Source organism: Lipophrys pholis (genome assembly GCF_963383615.2).
Source record: "Lipophrys pholis genome assembly, chromosome: 3".
NCBI classification, from domain to species: domain Eukaryota; kingdom Metazoa; phylum Chordata; class Actinopteri; order Blenniiformes; family Blenniidae; genus Lipophrys; species Lipophrys pholis.
In genome coordinates, this window is record NC_137627.1 from 32414386 (window position 1) to 32432315 (window position 17930).

Here is a 17930-nt window from a genome sequence, read left to right on the forward strand (position 1 = left end):
TTTATGCATGTTCAAAATAAAAAAAATTAATTAAATGAAGTCGGTCCAGATTAAAGAACATGTAAAATCAGTGAAGTTGCTTATTTGTAGAAGTTGTAAACAAGATTAGGATGTTTTATGAATGATTGACTTGTTTATGTGCACTGGTATCCATCTTTGACTGTATGAAACTAATGCCAATCAAATAATGATCAACACATCACTAAAAGATGAATTGCTAGATTTATTACTGTTAAATGTCAAAATCAGTATATAACTTTTGTGATTCTCTACATTTTACTGAAGGGATGTTCACTAGTTTGGTGATAAGATTAGTGGACATAGTGAAGCTCCCAGTTCACAGCAAACAAACACACCCAGTCTGATTGGACTCAAAGGTCTGCGTTGGCATCCAAAGTCCAATTAGAGTGTGAAGACAAGCTAAAGAGCTCCGAAAAGACCAAACGTCACAGGTTTACGTTTTTAATTCAACGTCAGTGTGTCAGAGCCGATACCAGCTGAGTAAAAGTGATTGCGGGGTTTATCCTGGACGAGTCTCTTGTCCATCACTGGGAAAACACAGAGACACAGACTACCACACGCACTCAGGTTCACACCTATGGGCAGTTTTAGAGACGCCAATGAACCTCAAATGAATATTTTTTAACTGAGAGGAAAGCAAAGTATCTGGGCAAGACGCACGGCAATCTGGGGGCCTGTTTAAACAGTTTCAGACCCAATGCAGTGATGAACATGTTTTGTATAGATTTTGATGTTATTTTTGGGTATCCAGCCGGCATGTTTTGTGCTTACATCATTTGGCCTGATGTTAAAATTTCCAGTTTAATAGCAAATCTCTCCGCCGTTTAACAGCCATAAAGCTTTAGAACATAAAATCACAAGAATCATTCGATTCATTTAAACTTAATGAGACTTTTAAAATATTTGTTTGCTCCAACTTCTTTTCACATTTGAGGATTGTCAACTTTTTCCTGTGTGTTTTGCTCTGCTGGTTGCACAAAACAAGCTCTCAGAAATTGCCTTGGGTCGTGGAAAATATTTTTTTGGCAGATTCACATTATTCCCTTTGGCACACTGTAGTTTGGAGCCCTGCAGTCAGTGTATGTAAAGCGGGAGTCATTCTGTTCTTGTGTTTTAAGATCTGCTCTCTCTCACTCTCACTCTCACTCACTCTCTCTCTCTCTCACACACTCTCTCTCTCTCTCTCTCTCTCTCTCACACACTCTCACTCTCCCCGGGTGTCCATGCAGAGTGGACGGTGTAATGAGGACCATGAATACAGAGAAGCTGCTGAAGACGATCCCCATCATTCAGAACCAGATGGACGCCCTCCTCGATTTCAATGTGAGTTTGAGGTGAAGCCTCCCGCCGATCTGCAGCTCCGGCTGTGGAAGTGGCTGCTTTGTTGGATTTTTATTTATTTTTTATTCCTCCCCTCTCCGTGCATCAACAAATCGTTGCAAAGCTGAAAGATAAATGTCTGCGCTGATTGCTTTCCTTGCAGGTCAATGCCAACGAGCTGACTAATGGTGTCATCAATGCAGCCTTCATGCTCCTCTTCAAAGACTCCATCCGGCTCTTCGCCGCTTATAACGAAGGCATCATTAACCTGCTCGGTGAGCCTTTTTAAAGGACCACTCTCACATTTAACCTCCTGTTTGGTTCATTTTGCGAATTCCAACATAAATGTGATAATTTTATTCTTAACACAGAGAAATACTTTGACATGAAGAAGACGCAGTGTAAAGAAGGTTTGGACATCTACAAGAAGTTTCTCACCCGGATGACTCGGATATCAGAGTTCCTCAAAGTAGCGGAGGTAAATCAAACGTTTCTCTTTTATGATTACAAGATTCCAAACAGCCTGCAGAGAAGCTAAACATGCCTCGGGTTTTTCTGCCCTACAGCAGGTGGGAATCGATCGAGGCGACATCCCCGACCTCTCACAGGTGAGCAACGACCCTGCAACATGCAACCAGATTCCCACTCTAAACAGGAAGTCCTGCTCCGCTTCCTTTTAATCTTATTTCCAGCACTGACTGCTCTTTGTTTTGCCCATCAGCGTTGTTTTTGTCCTAACTAGAGCCTAGTGAACCCAACACAGATTAGAAAAAAAAAAAAAAAACACTTTGCATGATTTCCTTCTTCTTGGGGCGCATGTTTGCTAAACGGAGGTGATCTTTCTTCAACCTCTTATTCTCCTCCTTTTCTTCTCACATCACCTTTTTTCTTACTATTTCAACAGTAAATAAAGGTGTCAAGACCACACTGTAGAGTTTCCTTTCCCCTAATTATAAAAAACACACCGCACACCCTGTGGTGCTCCTCCAATTGTACAGACATACTTTACCCCAAAGAGCTGCAGGTAAAAATGCATTTCCCTCTTGACTGTCACCACCTTTATATTCTGTATTTCCCCCCCTTATCTTTCCACTTTAGTTCACAGTTTGTGTAAGTACTATCATTTCACTTTTCTTCTGTGTGCGTGACTTGCCTCAGTGTTGTCTTTTTGCATGCCTCTGCTCTTGACTCTGTCCACTACATCGTGGTGCAAAAACAGTTGAAGGAAAAAACACTCGCCGTGGTAAAGTCTCTTCACTTTCTGGTCGTGTTTTTGAGGCTCAAACCAGCGTAGCTCATTTCCCGTAAAATGGCTGCCCTGTGTGTGCTTAGACATGGTCGATTCAACAACGCCCAGGTTGTTGAAAGCGCCGTGGTGCAGTACGTCATCCCACACAGATGTTGCTCTCATCCGAAGTAGCTTTTTGGCTGGAATGCCGTCATTGATCAGTGGTGGGTCACCTCATAGGTCAAAGTTGGTGAGGAAATCGGGGAAATGAATTGGCTGTCTGCGCTCGGATGATAAACGCAAGCTGTTTTTCATGGGCTGTAGTGTTTTCTGCCCCGCCTTGGTTGCCCACCACTGCCCTATATGGTCTTGATGTCCACACAGATTACATTTTCGGTGTCTTAAGAAGTCGCTGACTGTGTGTTTTCTCCCATGACAGGCTCCCAGTAGCCTTCTCGAAGCTCTGGAGCAGCATTTGGCTTCTTTGGAGGGCAAGAAGGTCAAAGACTCGACTGCAGCCAGCAGGTACATTCATCCTCTTTCTCTGTATTTCTGAATCCTGCTGGTTTTATCTCTTTTTTTCTCTGCTGCATGAGGTGGTGACGTTTGAATGTTTTTCTGCAGGGCCAGCACTCTGTCCAACGCAGTGTCATCGCTGGCCAGCACAGGGATGTCTTTCACCAAAGTGGATGAGCGGGAGAAGCAGGCAGCCCTGGAAGAGGAACAAGCTCGGCTCAAAGCCCTCAAGGTTAGCGGGAGAAATTTTTCCGTTATATTAAATATGTTTGGAGGCGGCCGTGCCTTACTGTTGTCGCTCCTGCAGGAACAAAGGCTGAAAGAGCTCTCCAAGAGGCCATCGTTCGCAACCACTGATACATCTCCGATCTCCACCACCGGGGGCACCATCAGCACAGCGCCAGCCATCGACCTTTTCTCCACACCCAGCTGCTCAAATGGGTCCTGCTTCATTCCTGATCTGTTTTCAAATGTCCAGTTAACCAGTATAGCAGTTTTACAGAAAAAAACTGTGGGATTGTAGCTTGAGTTAAGTGATCTCAACTTGAATGTTTCTGGTTGTCACACTGATGGTCAACAGAATTAAGAAGCTTTCTAATTTGTACATTGTAGAAATCCTACAAGTCTTTATGTTTGTCTGCGGTTTTTCCTTTTGATTAATTTGTTTTATATAACCAAACACGTTTTTCCCACCTAAAAACGCACAACAGTAATACATTTAACCATGCACAGCTTAACAAATAAGAATAACCTCAGAAGTCACCAAAGCACAAACAATTAAATTCAAAGCAAATACTGTATTTGTTGTTCAAAATTAGGAGTCCCAACAAAAATTCTGTTCATTCAGTTCATAAAAAGAAAACTTCTTTACAACAAAAAGACAAAAAAAGAAATTTCCTTCAGGAACACAGGAAAGTTCATAGACAAAAAGAGCCTCTGTCCACATAAACGACGACTCAGCACCTCAGTTGATTTACTGGTCGCAGTCGATCAGTGTCCTGAAGTGTGGGGAGGGGGGCTGAGAGAGAGATGCAGGGAAAAGTGGAATGAAGAAGTTAATGAATTAACTGAGTGAATGAGCGTCCTTTGCCAACTGTTAATACTGGGGAAGAATGAAACAAGGGAATACCTGAGAGTTACAGCAGGAATGGCAGAGATGCAGATGGAGATGAATGAAGGAATGCCCTTTGGGGTCCGGGTCGAAACGAACGAAATGTGTCCGGTAGCGATGCGATCGGTGAGGATTGAATGACTCACTTTCAGTATTACTGAGCCTAGGAGCTCTACCTATAGAGAGTCGGCACTGCCCCGTGCTCCAGGGGCTGTTTATGAGGATGATTATGAACAATTCACCGAATTATCTTTAATGTAAGGCTGGAATAGCAAGGAATGTCTGCTAATACATTCTCTTCTCAGTGCGACTTCATAAATTATTTATTAGTCAAGCTGATGAGCAATGAGAACATGTCATCTAGGATGGGATGAATTCCCACACAAACTTGGAAATATGCAATATGGTGCCACAAACCCTCTTGACTCAGTCTCCACCAACACTGTTAAACCATTTTATACATTTGAATTTTTATATGTTATTGCACCGTGTTATTTTTGTTGATCTAGCTGATAATGAGACGCATCTTCTAAAGCTCAGGTTCTGTCAGGAAGAGCATCTGGGCTAAATCTTTTGCCAAGTAAATAATGTGGATCAAATTAGACCAATAATCACTGCTTCTGGGGCTTTTGGCAACATGAAGAGTAGAAAAGGTGAAGTGAGGGCAGAGACAGTAAAGCTGGTTGATATGATGGAGAGAGGAAGGTAGGTGTGGGTGTGGTGGTGGTGAATCGTTATCACGAGCTTACTTATACATTTATACTTTTAACTTAACATTGATAGTGAAGTCCAGCCATGCAGAGATCTACAATTGTTTTAAATGTTTAACTCTTGATTTTCTGATATCTCTTTGGGGCTGTTCTGATCATAAAATACAAAAACCAAACTGTCACCAGCGTGAAATCAATATAATGCAAATGTAAAATGACCGATTAAACAGCAAAAAATAATTTCTTTATGCATTCACACTGCAATTATGTGTCCTCCACTTTGGTAGATATGAGTGCTGAAGGTCACAAAGTGTGTGGAGCTTAGCGAGGGTCCAGATGACGAAACGGACAGAGATAATTGAGGATTTAAATACATTGAGCGATGCCATTTGGACAGAGAATGTCAAAAAGCAAAGACCCTACCATCATCTACAAAACTGTTTGTATTTATTGGAAATCATATTGTATTTACAGTACTCGACAACACTTATTATTGCTTATGTTGAAACGCAGTCTCACCCCCCCCCCCCCCCCCCCCCCCCCCGGCTGTAGTTTACTTTAGGTTCATTTCTCGGGTCTTGTTGACATGAAGGGCTGACATGTTGTTCCTGCCTGCAGTGCGGTGAAGATGGAGAGCGACCTGTTTGACCTGCAGTCCACCTTCCAGCCCTCCATGCAGTCTGGCTCCTCGGGGCTTCCCGTGGCCACGGCCTGGGCAGGTACGCCGTCCCCCGGCTCCTCCGCCCAACATCCACGTTCCTGGACTGTTGTTCTGCATGCTCTCCTTCTCTTGTTGTGGTCTGACTCTGACGCCCGCCTCTTCCTCTCCACTCTCTTCTGTCTTTTTTTCTCTTTTCTCTGTCTCTTTTTGTTTTTCTCCCCTCTGCCTGCCTAGATCCTTTCACCTCCGCTGAAGCTGGGGATGAATCCATGCCAAACCTTAACCCTTTCCTCTCAAAACTCGTTGTCGATGCCACTCACTTACCTGTCGTGTCTTCAGACGGTGTTAGCTTTTCCTCTAGGACATCTGGTCATGAAATGTTTGGTGGTAACGACTCATTTTGTTCCTCCTCAGAAGTCTTGTCAATCTTCTTCATTTCTCTGTAGTTACTTATAAGCATGAGCTGCCTGCATGTTTGCTCGTGCCGTAGTTTCAGTGTTGATTATCTGTCTGTGCAAATGTCTAAAAAGCTCTTCTTCTTGTCTCTGTTCTTCATGCCGAGCTCAGATTACGGTTTAGCTTTAATTTCTCATTGGTCCTCGGAAGCCAATCGCTCTTTTGTTGTGCAGCTGCCGTTTATCCTCTTATGAGACTCACTTCAGTGTTTCTTTGTAGTGTAGTCATGCCGTAAAGCTTTAAGTTGAAACCTGTTTTTCTTTCACCAACACTATTTTTGATTCTCCAGATCGTTACAATCCCTTTATTGACACAAACTCGTCAGTTTCAACCAATTACAAACGCACAGTGCGGATAGAGCACTCCGTCTCAGGTACTATGATGGCTCCACCACCCTATGTTTGCTGGCAAACATAGGGTCCCATGCAAATACCCCACAGCCATTCTTCCCTCTTGTCATATTTATAGAAGTAGAAATGTGGACATAAATCAATACCAGAGGAAAGGTTTGACATTTTAGCTCATACTTGCCTCTAGATTCAGTTTGTATGGAGGCCTTGTTCTCAAACTTTCACTTAATAGACCTTTTGTTACTGTTCAGAGCTTCACAGGTGGATTTTACTGTTATTTAGGAGCTCCAGGCGAACTTTTTCCACCTGTTCTTAATGCTTTGATAATTAGCGGAACCTCAAGACACACATTCACAGTTTAACCATTGACTGCATAAGAAGACGAGCAACAGAACAGATTTCTAAGTGGAAATACTTATTTCGTCCCATTATTTATTACAATTTTTTTTTATAAATATTTATATATATATATATATATTCTAGAGCCCCCGGCTAGCTCAGTTGGTAGAGCATGAGACATCTGAAGGTAGTGGGTTCATTTCCCATGCCGGGCACCACCTTCCCGTGGGCTCACCACCCACAGGAAAGGTTCTTAATTGGTGCAATGTGATCTGGGTGACAGTGCTCAGACTGCCACCTCGAAACGGATAAGCGGGAGAAAATGGATGGATATATAAGTGGTTTTTAGACCGTTAAATTATTTTACATGGAAAATGTAAAAAAAAAAAAAAAAAAGCTCAAAACAATGTTAACTGTTTCCAGAAAGTCATGCAGGTTTATGAGCAAATAGTGATTTAATGATATGGAAAGATGCAAAACACAAGAGAAGTTGAGCTAAAAGTGGTACTGATCTTAAATCTTTACTCTCTGCTAACATGTGAGCCAAACTAACAAATAATGTACATAATGTTAAGCTGTGGTTTTATTTTTATATTTCTAGTTTTAAATCTTTGTAGAATCAGTTCAGCTTTAATTCATCTTTTAATCAAAAAAATCTGTTCATACTCCTGATTGGGTGAGCCATGTATGGCAGCCCCACTGCTCACGAGATCTCAGAATCTGCTTTCAAGCGGAGGCTGAGCTCGTATCATCGTGGGAGAAAGTTAAGAAAGTGTTGTTCGTCTTTTTACACAGTCTGTGGTACAATTTCTTGTAATGCCCTGCAAACAAGACTTGATTCTATCTGTAAAATGTCAAACTCTTCCTTTAACATCTCTCTCTCTCTCTCTCTCTCTCTCTCTCTCTCTCTCTCTTGGGATGCTCTAGTACTTTTTCTGCACATTTTTATTCTCCTGCAGATGTTGTAGTTCCCCTAAAATTCCCAAATTCCAACAACTATGCAAATGTTTGATGTTAGCTGTCTTCTTTCTGCCTGCAGTGCTGTCGTTTCCCACCTGTTTCTCTGGCCTGACCTTAAAAAGCCTCTGGTCTCTCTGCTTTTTTTTTTTTCTTTCTTTCTTCCTCTCTTTGCCTTGCTGCTTCACGTGGCCTGTCAGACTCCTTCTGTGGTCCAGTATCCAACATTGCCCAGCACCTCCCACATCAGGCTCCCTTCCCCACTGAGCCCTCTACTGTAGCAGGTCTATTCAGAGGTACTGAAGGCTTCCTCCAGACGTAGCTCCAAGCCAGTTTTCTGTGACGTATGGAGATGAAGCACGCAGCCATCAGCTTTCAGACTCATTTCACCCCATGTGACGCATGTGACTGCAGCTTTCTTCTTCTTCTTCTCCATCTCTTCCTGAAGGATACTCGACGCCACAGCCTCCTCCACCGCCGCCAGCAGGAGGACTCCAAGTGGACTTTGAGTCAGTTTTTGGAGCCAAAGCAGCAGGCAGCAGTAGCCTCAATTCAGACGGTGAGGGTTCCCCCTTTGCGTATAGCTAGATTTAAAATGGTGACTATAAATAACTGCAGGTGTGTGCAATACAACTCAAGAACCAGCTTTTCTTTTTTGTTTTGAAAACTGAGAAACATTATTAATGTGTTCCAACTAATGAAAGCAATCCTCTGGAAGGAAACCCGAAAGGTCAACGTGCGCAGTCGGTCAATTAAAGCAATAAGAGGAAGCTAATGATCTCAGACAGATGTGAAGTCTTGTGATTTGTTACATACCGAGCTGTTTCTGCTCCTGACGTCGGTTCAGCTGAAACACCTGCAACACACTGCTTTAGCTCACAAATCACCAGTATGAGAACATCTTGTCTGTTTTCATCTCTCTCTCATTGTATCTATAAATGCTCCAAAACTGCATATAGTGGCAACGCTGAATGATAATTTACCTCTAATTGTGGGGAGAAAAACTTTCTCCCTGGGTGTTTTCACCTTTTAAATCATCAAAATGCTTTTAGAAAATGGAAACTATTACCCAATCCTACATTTCACATAATTTCTTTCAAGACAGTTTAATTTTCAGCGAGCGAGTTGGAGTTGTACATAAAAAAACTAAACAAAACAAAAAAAACACATCAAAACGTATAAAAAATTCAGGAGAATTCCATATCAATCCTAAAATAAACAGGTGACACTTTTCCAAGTCGGCGTGCTTCAGTATTGTAAAGGACAGTTGGTGCTGGGAAAAGCCTCCCTGATTAGAAAATGAACAAAGGAAACAACAGGAGGAGCTCCGACAGCTTCAGAGTAACAACGCCACAGGTAAAACATGGTCAAGCTGAATTGAGTCCTGATGAGCCGGCAGGTTTGTTGCCGTTGAGATTGAGATGGTTGTACAAATCAACTGAAATCAAGTTGCTTCTCAGCTGTTGGTTGTCATGGTGACGTTCAGGACGGCTGTGCTCGGTCGGTCAGTAATGCACAAAACAGATCAACGTGATCGACTTAGAAAGCTTCACAAACTAAACAGCATCAAAATGTCTGAACCGCCTATAATGACATTCAAACAGGTTATTACAGTTCGAACATGAACTTTTCACCTCGTGTCCACATTAATTTTCAAACTAAAGTGGCAGCTCTTGACACAAACCATGAGATGAGTGGAAGGGTTTGAGCGGTAATAACTTAAATTGGTTTGGTTCAGCCCCAAAAACCAGGTAGCCTCTTTCCAATCCAGCAAACTGACCTAAGAAATCAGCAAGTCTGTGGTTTTGAAAGAGTCTCATCCAGCTGCCGGGTTCTCAGAGTGACGTTCTCTGCTGTTTATGTTGGATTGTGACAGGAGCCTTTCCCAGTTATTACCAGGTGCCCACCATGACAGCTTCCCAGCCGATCATATCTGACCCAGCTCTTTGTTGCGTGCGGCTCCCCCGAGCGTCTTCCTCTCATTTCCTGTCGGCGCTCTGTGGTTTTGATTCCAAAGAAAAGCAATACAATGTCTGAATGATAACGGTCTTGACTCGTAATACAATGGAAAAACAGTTTGCTTTGTATTTGTCACTGCTCTCTTCAAACCCAATGATTTATAAGAGGTTTCTCTGTTGTCTCGTCAGATATCACCGGGAGCATCCTGAAGCCGACTCTGGCCGGCTCCAACCTGCTGTCCAGTCAGCAGCCAGAGAAGCTGGTGTCGGACGACCTCGACTCCTCCCTGGCGAACCTTGTCGGCAGTGAGTGTGACGCTCTGCGGCCGCCCGCCCGCGCCAGTTAAAGCACGTGTTCATTAGGCGCGGAGGTGGACCTGGTTTTTTTTGGACTAACGCTTGCTCCATTCATTTCCCTTCCAGACCTCGGCATTGGGAACGGCACGATGAAAAAGTAAGCGACGTGTCGCTGCGCCGCTCGCTCCGAGCTTTCAGGGCGGTCACAAGCCGGTGCTAACGCCTTCCGTCTTAATCCGCAGTGACATCCACTGGAGCCAGCCGGGGGAGAAGAGGATGACCGGGGGCACCAACTGGCAGCCCAAGGCGGCGCCCTCCACGACCTGGAACCCCGTTTCCCTGGTGATGCTCGCTGTCGTGACCGCGGTGTTGGCTTGTGCTGAACACGTCATGTATTTTACAACTTAACACAGAGAAAAATATTAAACTTCTGCACAAATAACAGATATTCAAGCGAATGAGTAACTAAAACGAGTGTTGTTATAGAGGTGTTGTTCCAAACATACAATTAAAAAGAGTTATCAGGCAGAGATATAAAGTAAAAACAAAACTAGTCAACCACACTGTGACCCACTAGATTAAAAGTAGATTCACCGTACCGAGTGTGAGCAGAGACAGTTTCTTTGATAACAAAAAATCCACCACGAGCTAAAAGGGAGAAATGAAGAGAACAGGACAAAACTGCAGTTTGTCATAAACTGATGCATCACATGAAACAACGTCGCTGCAGTTAAACATTTTGTACTTAAACATAAGTAATAATTAAAACTAACAAGTGGGAAAAACACTAATAATTTCTACAAAATATTTCTAGTTCTTTACCCTTTTTCGTCAAATACGTATATTTAATCAACTACAAAAGAAATGCTTTGAAATATTTTATAAACCTTATTTCTTTTAATATAGATTTTTACAGCATGTATGTGATCATTATAACATTTATGTCATCAGTGCATGGTTTTTACATATCTAAGTTAAGAGGTTTTTAAAGCAACATTGGAACTGCTCATTAAAAAGTTAACCTTATATAAGACAAAAAAGTGGCATTATTTATTTTCTTCAAGTATAAAAACAAAGGCAATTAAAAAAAACTTTTACTTATAAGTAACATTTTGTATATAAATATAATACATATGTAATAAATTATAAACATTACAAATCTCAAAAAATGCTTTTAAATAGCTTATGCATCTTTTTTTTATTCTGTATTTATACAACATCTATCTACATTTCAAATTTTATGATTCTTACACATATAAGTTAATGGGCTTTTTGTTAACAAATGCTATTATATTATCAAGTATATGCAAAAAGTCAGTTTCTATTATGGAAGAGTTACTTTTGTGAAGTAAATGTATAAAATCAGACTGAATGTCAGCAAGAATTAGGTTTGTATGTATGTATGTATGTATATATGAACGTATCATCAGCATAACAACAACATTGATTCTTGATTGGGGAACAAAGGTAGTGGGCCCGATATATATAATCCTGCGGCTCTCCAAAGAATGAATTAGAAATATACTAAAACTAAATAACGCCAGAAAGAAATGGATTTCTTCTGCCAGGAAGAGGTTTGTCCTGCAGAGGGTTTACATTCGAATCAGAAACCTTGAACAGCAGCGACTCACAATCACACCACAACCAAATCAGACACCCTGTTACCGTCACAGGATGTCATGTTGCACAATAAGAGAAGACTTTATTAATCCAACCGCGAGGATTTTTCACTCATCATAGCTTCATTCTCTCAGGAAAGAATAAAGATGCAAAAGCAGGAATTACTATAGTAAATACAATATTTACATAAAATAATTTTTTTTTTTTTTAAAGCATTGCACCAGCCTCAAATCAGAAATTTCCATTTAAAACATTAAGAAAACCTTTTGACCGATAATGTTTTGAGACACTGTTTTGTTAGTTCTATTCAAAAGTATTAATCCATTTAGTCTCTGTGACATGCACCTGTATCGTCATGGTGAAGCAACGCTTGTCATTGATTCTGACTTGACCCACTTGTGTCTCCTCAGCCCCCGTCAGTCATGGCCTTCCCTGCCACCACGCCCACAGGCATGATGGGATACGGCATGGTGAGTCCTTCATCCTGGTATTCTGTATGTGCAGAGAAACTGATCTGCTGTTACATCAGAAGGGTTGTGTGCTATGCTTTTACCTGATTCATGTTTTTTTAGAGAGATGATGATTTAAAACTGCCAATTTTCTCAGGGTTTATAAATGAAATACAACATTTTGAACTCATGGTGGTAACGTGGTTGTGTTCGAGATGATTCGAGTGCAGACTCAGTTGTAAGGGAAGACAAAATAAACAGTAAACTTAAAACTGATGGAAAACATGATTTTGGCAGGAAAAGTGAGACTTCAATAAGCTCGCTTAGCCACATAGCAGCTATTGTTTACCGGACTGCATTGGTTAATGCAGCCCCCGCCACCCCAACATATGGAAGCATATTAGGCAATGCAATGCTTCATCTTCTGCTTTAGGGGTGCAGTCAAAAACCTGACCATCATGCTCGCAGTGTCCAAGCAAAACTGATATTTCCCCTTCTCCTTTAAAAAAAAAAAAAGAAAAAGAAATCTTCATTGACACGGACACACCTGGTTCAGAGCTGCTATGAGCAGCCAAACCTGTAGGGGGCAGTGTAGCAAGAAGCATGAAGCCACGATAGCTAATCAGAATCGTTCAGATGCAACTGGAGACACAGTGTTTATCCAGAACTCCACTGTGGCCAGAGTTTTCAGGAGTCGTCGTTTGTGTTCAGTTATAGCTGCTTTTATGTGTAAATGCGCAGAGAAATGTCAGTTTTTTATAATTCCCGGGTACGTGTAAACGTGGCCTGAGCGTTGGAGCTAAAAGATGGCCGACTTTTTACTTAAAGTGAATTTGTGTTGTGAAAAAAATCTGAAATCACTTGTGCTTGGGAAAATAAACAGATTTTGCCGACATAAAAGAAGGAAATGAAGAGACACTTGTTCAAGATTATTATGATTGTGAATTCCGAGGCTATCGGCCCTCTGGCTATTCCACATTGTCAATTGTCTGATAAATGTCGCCGGTGAAGATAATAGTGTTGTTTTGATTCCTAACGTGTCCTCTTTTGGACGCGCTGCAGCCGCCACCGATGGGCTCCATGGGGATGATGAACCCGCCCACCATGATGTACAGCCAGCCCGTCATGAGGCCACCCAACCCCTTCGGCTCGGTGTCGAGCGCTCAGGTGGGTGAGCGGCGGCGGCAGGGCGGGTGCGTGGCGGCCGGCCCGCTGCGGCGCACACGCTCGCCGTTTGCTCAGTTCTCAGGTGGAGTCAGCAGGTGTATCCATTGTGCCGTGATGTGGAGTTAGTCGGCTCTGTCGTGGTGTGAACGTGGTGTGAACGCTGCTGAAGATGATGACAGCCCTTCAACTCACTGAAAGGGAACAGAACTGTGAATCATCCCCTTGTTTTGACCCCCCCCTCCCCCTGATTTATTTTTTTAATCATTAACCCATCTTTCAATCATCACAGCTTCTCCAAACTAATCTCATCCCTCCTCCAGTCTCCGTACTGACTCTGACTTCTCCTCTGGTCCTCCACCTCCCTGTATTTCTTCCTGAAATAGCCCTCTGCAGCCTCTAGTCCTTCCAGCCAGAGTCCTCTCCGAGCCCCTGGACAGGACCCGTTTGCACACCTCTCTCTCAAGGATTTCTTGTAGAGCATCTCTTTAGGTACATCATGCTCTTTGCTTGCGGACGCACTCGCATGAACTGGTGCCCAAACACGCCCGTTTTCTTTCTTATGTTTTCATTGTCTGCATTTTATCCTCACATGCTTCTGCTGCCGCCGACCTTTTGTTGCTTGGATTTGATGTTTGTTTAGATGGAACCAGGATCATCACTTTGTTCTTCCATTGTCGTCACGTGTTGCTCAAACCTGTTTTCCTTAATTCACTGCCTGTTTGCTAAACTCTGGCTCCTCCAGTCATCACTAAGTGATTATTTACGGGACATTTAAGTGTAAATCCCACCTTGTAGTATAAGTATTTGTTAGAAATTTCAGATCTGCTCATTGGAAAAAAAACGGCAAAATACTTTTTTTTGATGCAATTATCACTACGAAATGTTAAAAAACAGTTGAAGATCATTTCAAAAAATAGATAATATTTGACTCTAATGGGCATTAATAGCAAGTGCTTTTCATGCAAAGTAAATTCACTTTAAACATCAGGCTGCCGTCTGTCACGTCTCAACACGACGACGTTTTCAAGTGAAAATGGAAAAGTTTTGTCACGTTTGGTTGTTTGTTTACACAACAACGGTGCTCACAGTCACTGAAAGCACACGTTTTTGGAAACTGCTCACTAGTTGGAACTTTTCAAAAATACTCGTCTCCATGGAAACAGGGAAATTGCAATTTTCCCAGAAAACTTTTACTGTGTATGCACAAAAACAGTCGTAGTAAATTCTTCTGTTCTTGCTCGAGTGGAGCGACGATAACGTTTGCTCCCGTCATGTCAAGACTCCCAGGCCAGATTCTCCTGGACCTTGGTGATTTTATTTTGACAGTCACCGTAATAACAATCCAACTTGGTCGTCTGTCCACTAGAATGTGCGTTTGCTTCCGCTGTTAATATTTATAGCGTGTTGCTCTCTGTGCGCGTGTGTGTGTGTGTGTGCTTTCATTACAAAAACAATCAGCAGCACCCACTAGTGGCCCAACATGAAAATTACATCATGATTTTCAGCGTTTCCGCCCTTTCTATGGAAAAGAGCATCGTTTTCAAGAACTTGCTGTGTAAACGCAAAACTGCCTGTCACTTGCAATGTTGTCGTGTCGGCCTGAATGTAATAAACGGCCAATAATGTATTAATTTTCTATTGCTATTCTCCTATAATGTAAAAAGATCAATAAGTTATTACATGACTGATGTCACATTAATTCTTTCTAAATCTAATAGATGCGGCCAAAATTGTAATAATCCACACATAGGTATGTATTTTTGGGAAATATACTGCAGGTTTTGAATAGTCTGCTGATCAGAAATAGTTTTAGTCGATAGGAGAGTTCTCCTCTTTAGTCACAGAAGAAACACACGATGCAACATTTTCAATCAATCCTAATTAAAACAAAAGAAGTAATTTTTAATTTTATTGTTGGCAAATTCCTGCATTATTGATTTAATTGCATTATTGTTGTTCCGCACGTTCTCGCCACATGCATACCTTTGCTCACACAGCAAAAGAGAAGTGACTCCTATTGATAATCCTGAAGAAGACAGTCAAGCACAAGTTGTATTCATTCCCAAAGATTATCGTTTAAAATGCTTCTTTATCATAAAGTCTTCTCATGAATGAAATGGTCAAAGGCATGCTGGGAAATACTCCCTCACTGCTCATTGTCTGATTTAACTCGCCTTAAATGTACGATTAGATTCTTTCAATTTGAAGTTTCCTTCTGAAACCACCAAACTGACGTGTGCATACGCGTCACGGTACGGCAGACTTGTGCACAAAGTCACTATTGGAGAAAAAGCGGCGACGAGGGGAGAGTTTAGCAAACAATGATCATTTTTCACGTTTCAGGTATCGTCGTCGTCTCTTCCTGACTCTGTTTCCTCGCCGTCTTTTGCAGATGCAGTTCATGTGATTTGACAGGAAGTGTCTCCCAGAAGACGAAGCACTTGATCAGCGGTCTGACTCTTCAGAGAAGCATTCACACACACACACACACACACACACACACACACACACCCCACAAATACAGACATGTCGAGAACACGGCGGTGTTGTCCCGAACAGCGGCAACCGCGTCCAAAAGACATTTGGCGATCGCTCACACCCATTATCCTGTAACCAGTCTGAGACGTCGCTGCTGTCTAGCCCCTCCCTTAAAGAGGACCCCCTGTCTGTTTTACAGTGTGACCTGTAACGATAGTCTCGGCTGCTGAGAAACTTTAATATTATGTATTTGGAGATGCTGCGGTTGGATGTAACGGCTGGATGTTTCCTGGAGGGGGGGAGGGGGAAGGGGCGGAGCCAAGAGTAGAGCGATCCTTCCCTTTCTTGATCCGACCATCGGTCATCCATTTCCCCGCAGTTATTTAACTGTCACGAAGTAGTGATGCTAATGACGTTTACACCTGTTTAGTTTTTGTCTTTTTTACCGTGTTTACAATAGACATTCCTTGTGTGTTGATTGTATTTATTTATGATTATTGGTTTAAGATCGGGGGCGGGGTGAAAAAAAATTATGTAAAATCTACAGTACGTTGAACACATGTGGGAGTGCTTCAGCATTAAAAACGAGGATCTCCGACTATCATTAAGAGGTAGAGTTTAAAAAAAAAAAAACATATTATATGAAATACACCTATTAAGCGGAATGATAGAGCACTAAATATTCTGAGTTTTGTGTTAAGAAAATTTTCTACTAGACGAAGATTTCACAGTCTCCATTGTACTTAAAGTGCAGGGCTTAGAGTACGAGTCAGTTATCAGTATATAGTCGGTTCTGTGCCTAATAGGGTTTTGTTTTGTTTTGTTTTTTTGCGATGGATCCGTTTTCCTGAATAGTCGGCAAACACTTCATCCACCAATCCGAAGCGTCGCACTGGGTGTTGGGCTCCATTTGCTTTAAGCTTGGCATGCCATTGACTCACTGACTGTAATCAAGGCTGCCTTTACTCTGAATGTGAAAGAGTTGTCTTCATGTTGCACACATCTTTCCTCACTACAGATCCTCAGAGAGCCGAGTGGGCGGGGCCAAGGCTGGGAGGGGCGGGGTTAGGGGAGGGGTGAGCTCACAGATTTGATGTAAATTTAATTGTATAAAAGATCCCGAGGAGCAGGGCGGAGCGGTGGAGCACTGTTGATCGGTGCTCCGTGTACATAAACACTGTTGACTGTTCTTTGAGTGCAAAAAGGTGAAAGATGTATGAAATATGAAAGCAATTCAATCAAATTTGACTCTACCTAAGTTTGATTCAGGATATTCTCTGCGTTTGTCTCCGCAGATATTTTCTTTATGTAATTAGAACGTGTAGCAGACAACGACTGAAGTCTTTTCTTTCTTTTACAAATAAAGAGCAGCTTCCACAAACTGGTGCCGTTGGATGGTTTCTTGTGGTGAATGTAAGGTGGAGGAGAATCGGGTTCTGGTGTGGAGTTATCATTTCTGTCTGGGGGAGAAATAGGACGATGGTTTTGGTTTTCACTGCACTGATTTTGAGTCAAACTTCAATTCCAGGAGACTGATGCGTCCTGCAGAACCCAGGACAGAAAATCCAACTGCTTGTGAAAAAAGTAAATCTTCAAAGTGCCTCAGGTGTCTCCAAATTATCTGAATGAAACAGAAAAGTTAATTTTTTAGCCCAATTTCATCTTGAGCGGCCGGATGAGTAAAATAACAGCCTGCTCAGTTAATGCCCACAAAACTGCCTCCACACGTCAAATAACCTCGACACATTCAAATACAGTGTCATGGATTATTATTATTCTCAGCTTGGCTTTTGTTTAATCACTGTTTATATCGGTTAATCACCTTTTGAGTTTAGTTAATAACTGTCTTATAGGATGTGGTAATAAGATTTTATGTCATTTTACAGAAATCCAATGAGGGTTATTTCATTTTATTTTTCTAAATTGTAACATATCTGTGTTTCTGTGTGTAGGAAATGATTTTAGCGGCTGTCCTGTCAAGGGATGAGTGATCTTATAATAGACGAATATTTATTTTGCACCAATACTGTATAATTCATGGAAATTTATCTGGTGTAGTAACAATTCTTACCGGATAATGTGAATTTGGATTCTGGTAATCTACATAGTTTTAAAAGATCAGCAGAATATCCCATAGAGGGCGCTTTTTGAGCAATGTTCAGCTTCAGTCAGTCTGATTTCAGGCTGTTTCATCTTCTTCTCCCTGAACATTTGAACCAGGAGAGTCCTGAGTCAGAGTTTAGTCACCTGACCACTAAACATGTTGTCAAAGTACACAGCAGGAGGGGAAAC

General features: G+C 42.0%; 1 protein-coding gene across 5 annotated transcripts in view; it reads left to right on the forward strand.

Annotated features, from left to right (window-relative positions):
* Window positions 1–17017, forward strand: part of picalmb (phosphatidylinositol binding clathrin assembly protein b) — a 28750-nt gene extending 11733 nt beyond the window's left edge. Inside the window, exons 5-23 of one of the 5 annotated variants that reach the window (XM_080460562.1) lie at window positions 1251–1344; window positions 1505–1616; window positions 1713–1819; window positions 1908–1949; window positions 3009–3094; window positions 3194–3317; window positions 3393–3526; window positions 5525–5625; window positions 5802–5954; window positions 6313–6396; window positions 7870–7965; window positions 8118–8228; window positions 9817–9933; window positions 10051–10081; window positions 10167–10266; window positions 11955–12014; window positions 13056–13160; window positions 13544–13649; window positions 15553–17016. In XM_080460562.1, the coding sequence (XP_080316688.1) occupies window positions 1251–1344; window positions 1505–1616; window positions 1713–1819; window positions 1908–1949; window positions 3009–3094; window positions 3194–3317; window positions 3393–3526; window positions 5525–5625; window positions 5802–5954; window positions 6313–6396; window positions 7870–7965; window positions 8118–8228; window positions 9817–9933; window positions 10051–10081; window positions 10167–10266; window positions 11955–12014; window positions 13056–13160; window positions 13544–13636 (1750 nt within the window). In that variant the 3' untranslated portion in view covers window positions 13637–13649; window positions 15553–17016. Of the gene's footprint in view, window positions 1–1250; window positions 1345–1504; window positions 1617–1712; window positions 1820–1907; window positions 1950–3008; window positions 3095–3193; window positions 3318–3392; window positions 3527–5524; window positions 5626–5801; window positions 5955–6312; window positions 6397–7869; window positions 7966–8117; window positions 8229–9816; window positions 9934–10050; window positions 10082–10166; window positions 10267–11954; window positions 12015–13055; window positions 13161–13543; window positions 13650–15552 lie in introns of all 5 variants that reach the window. The other 4 variants (XM_080460563.1, XM_080460564.1, XM_080460565.1 and 1 more) reach the window with 4 other exon arrangements.
* Window positions 17018–17930: the final 913 nt, after the last annotated feature.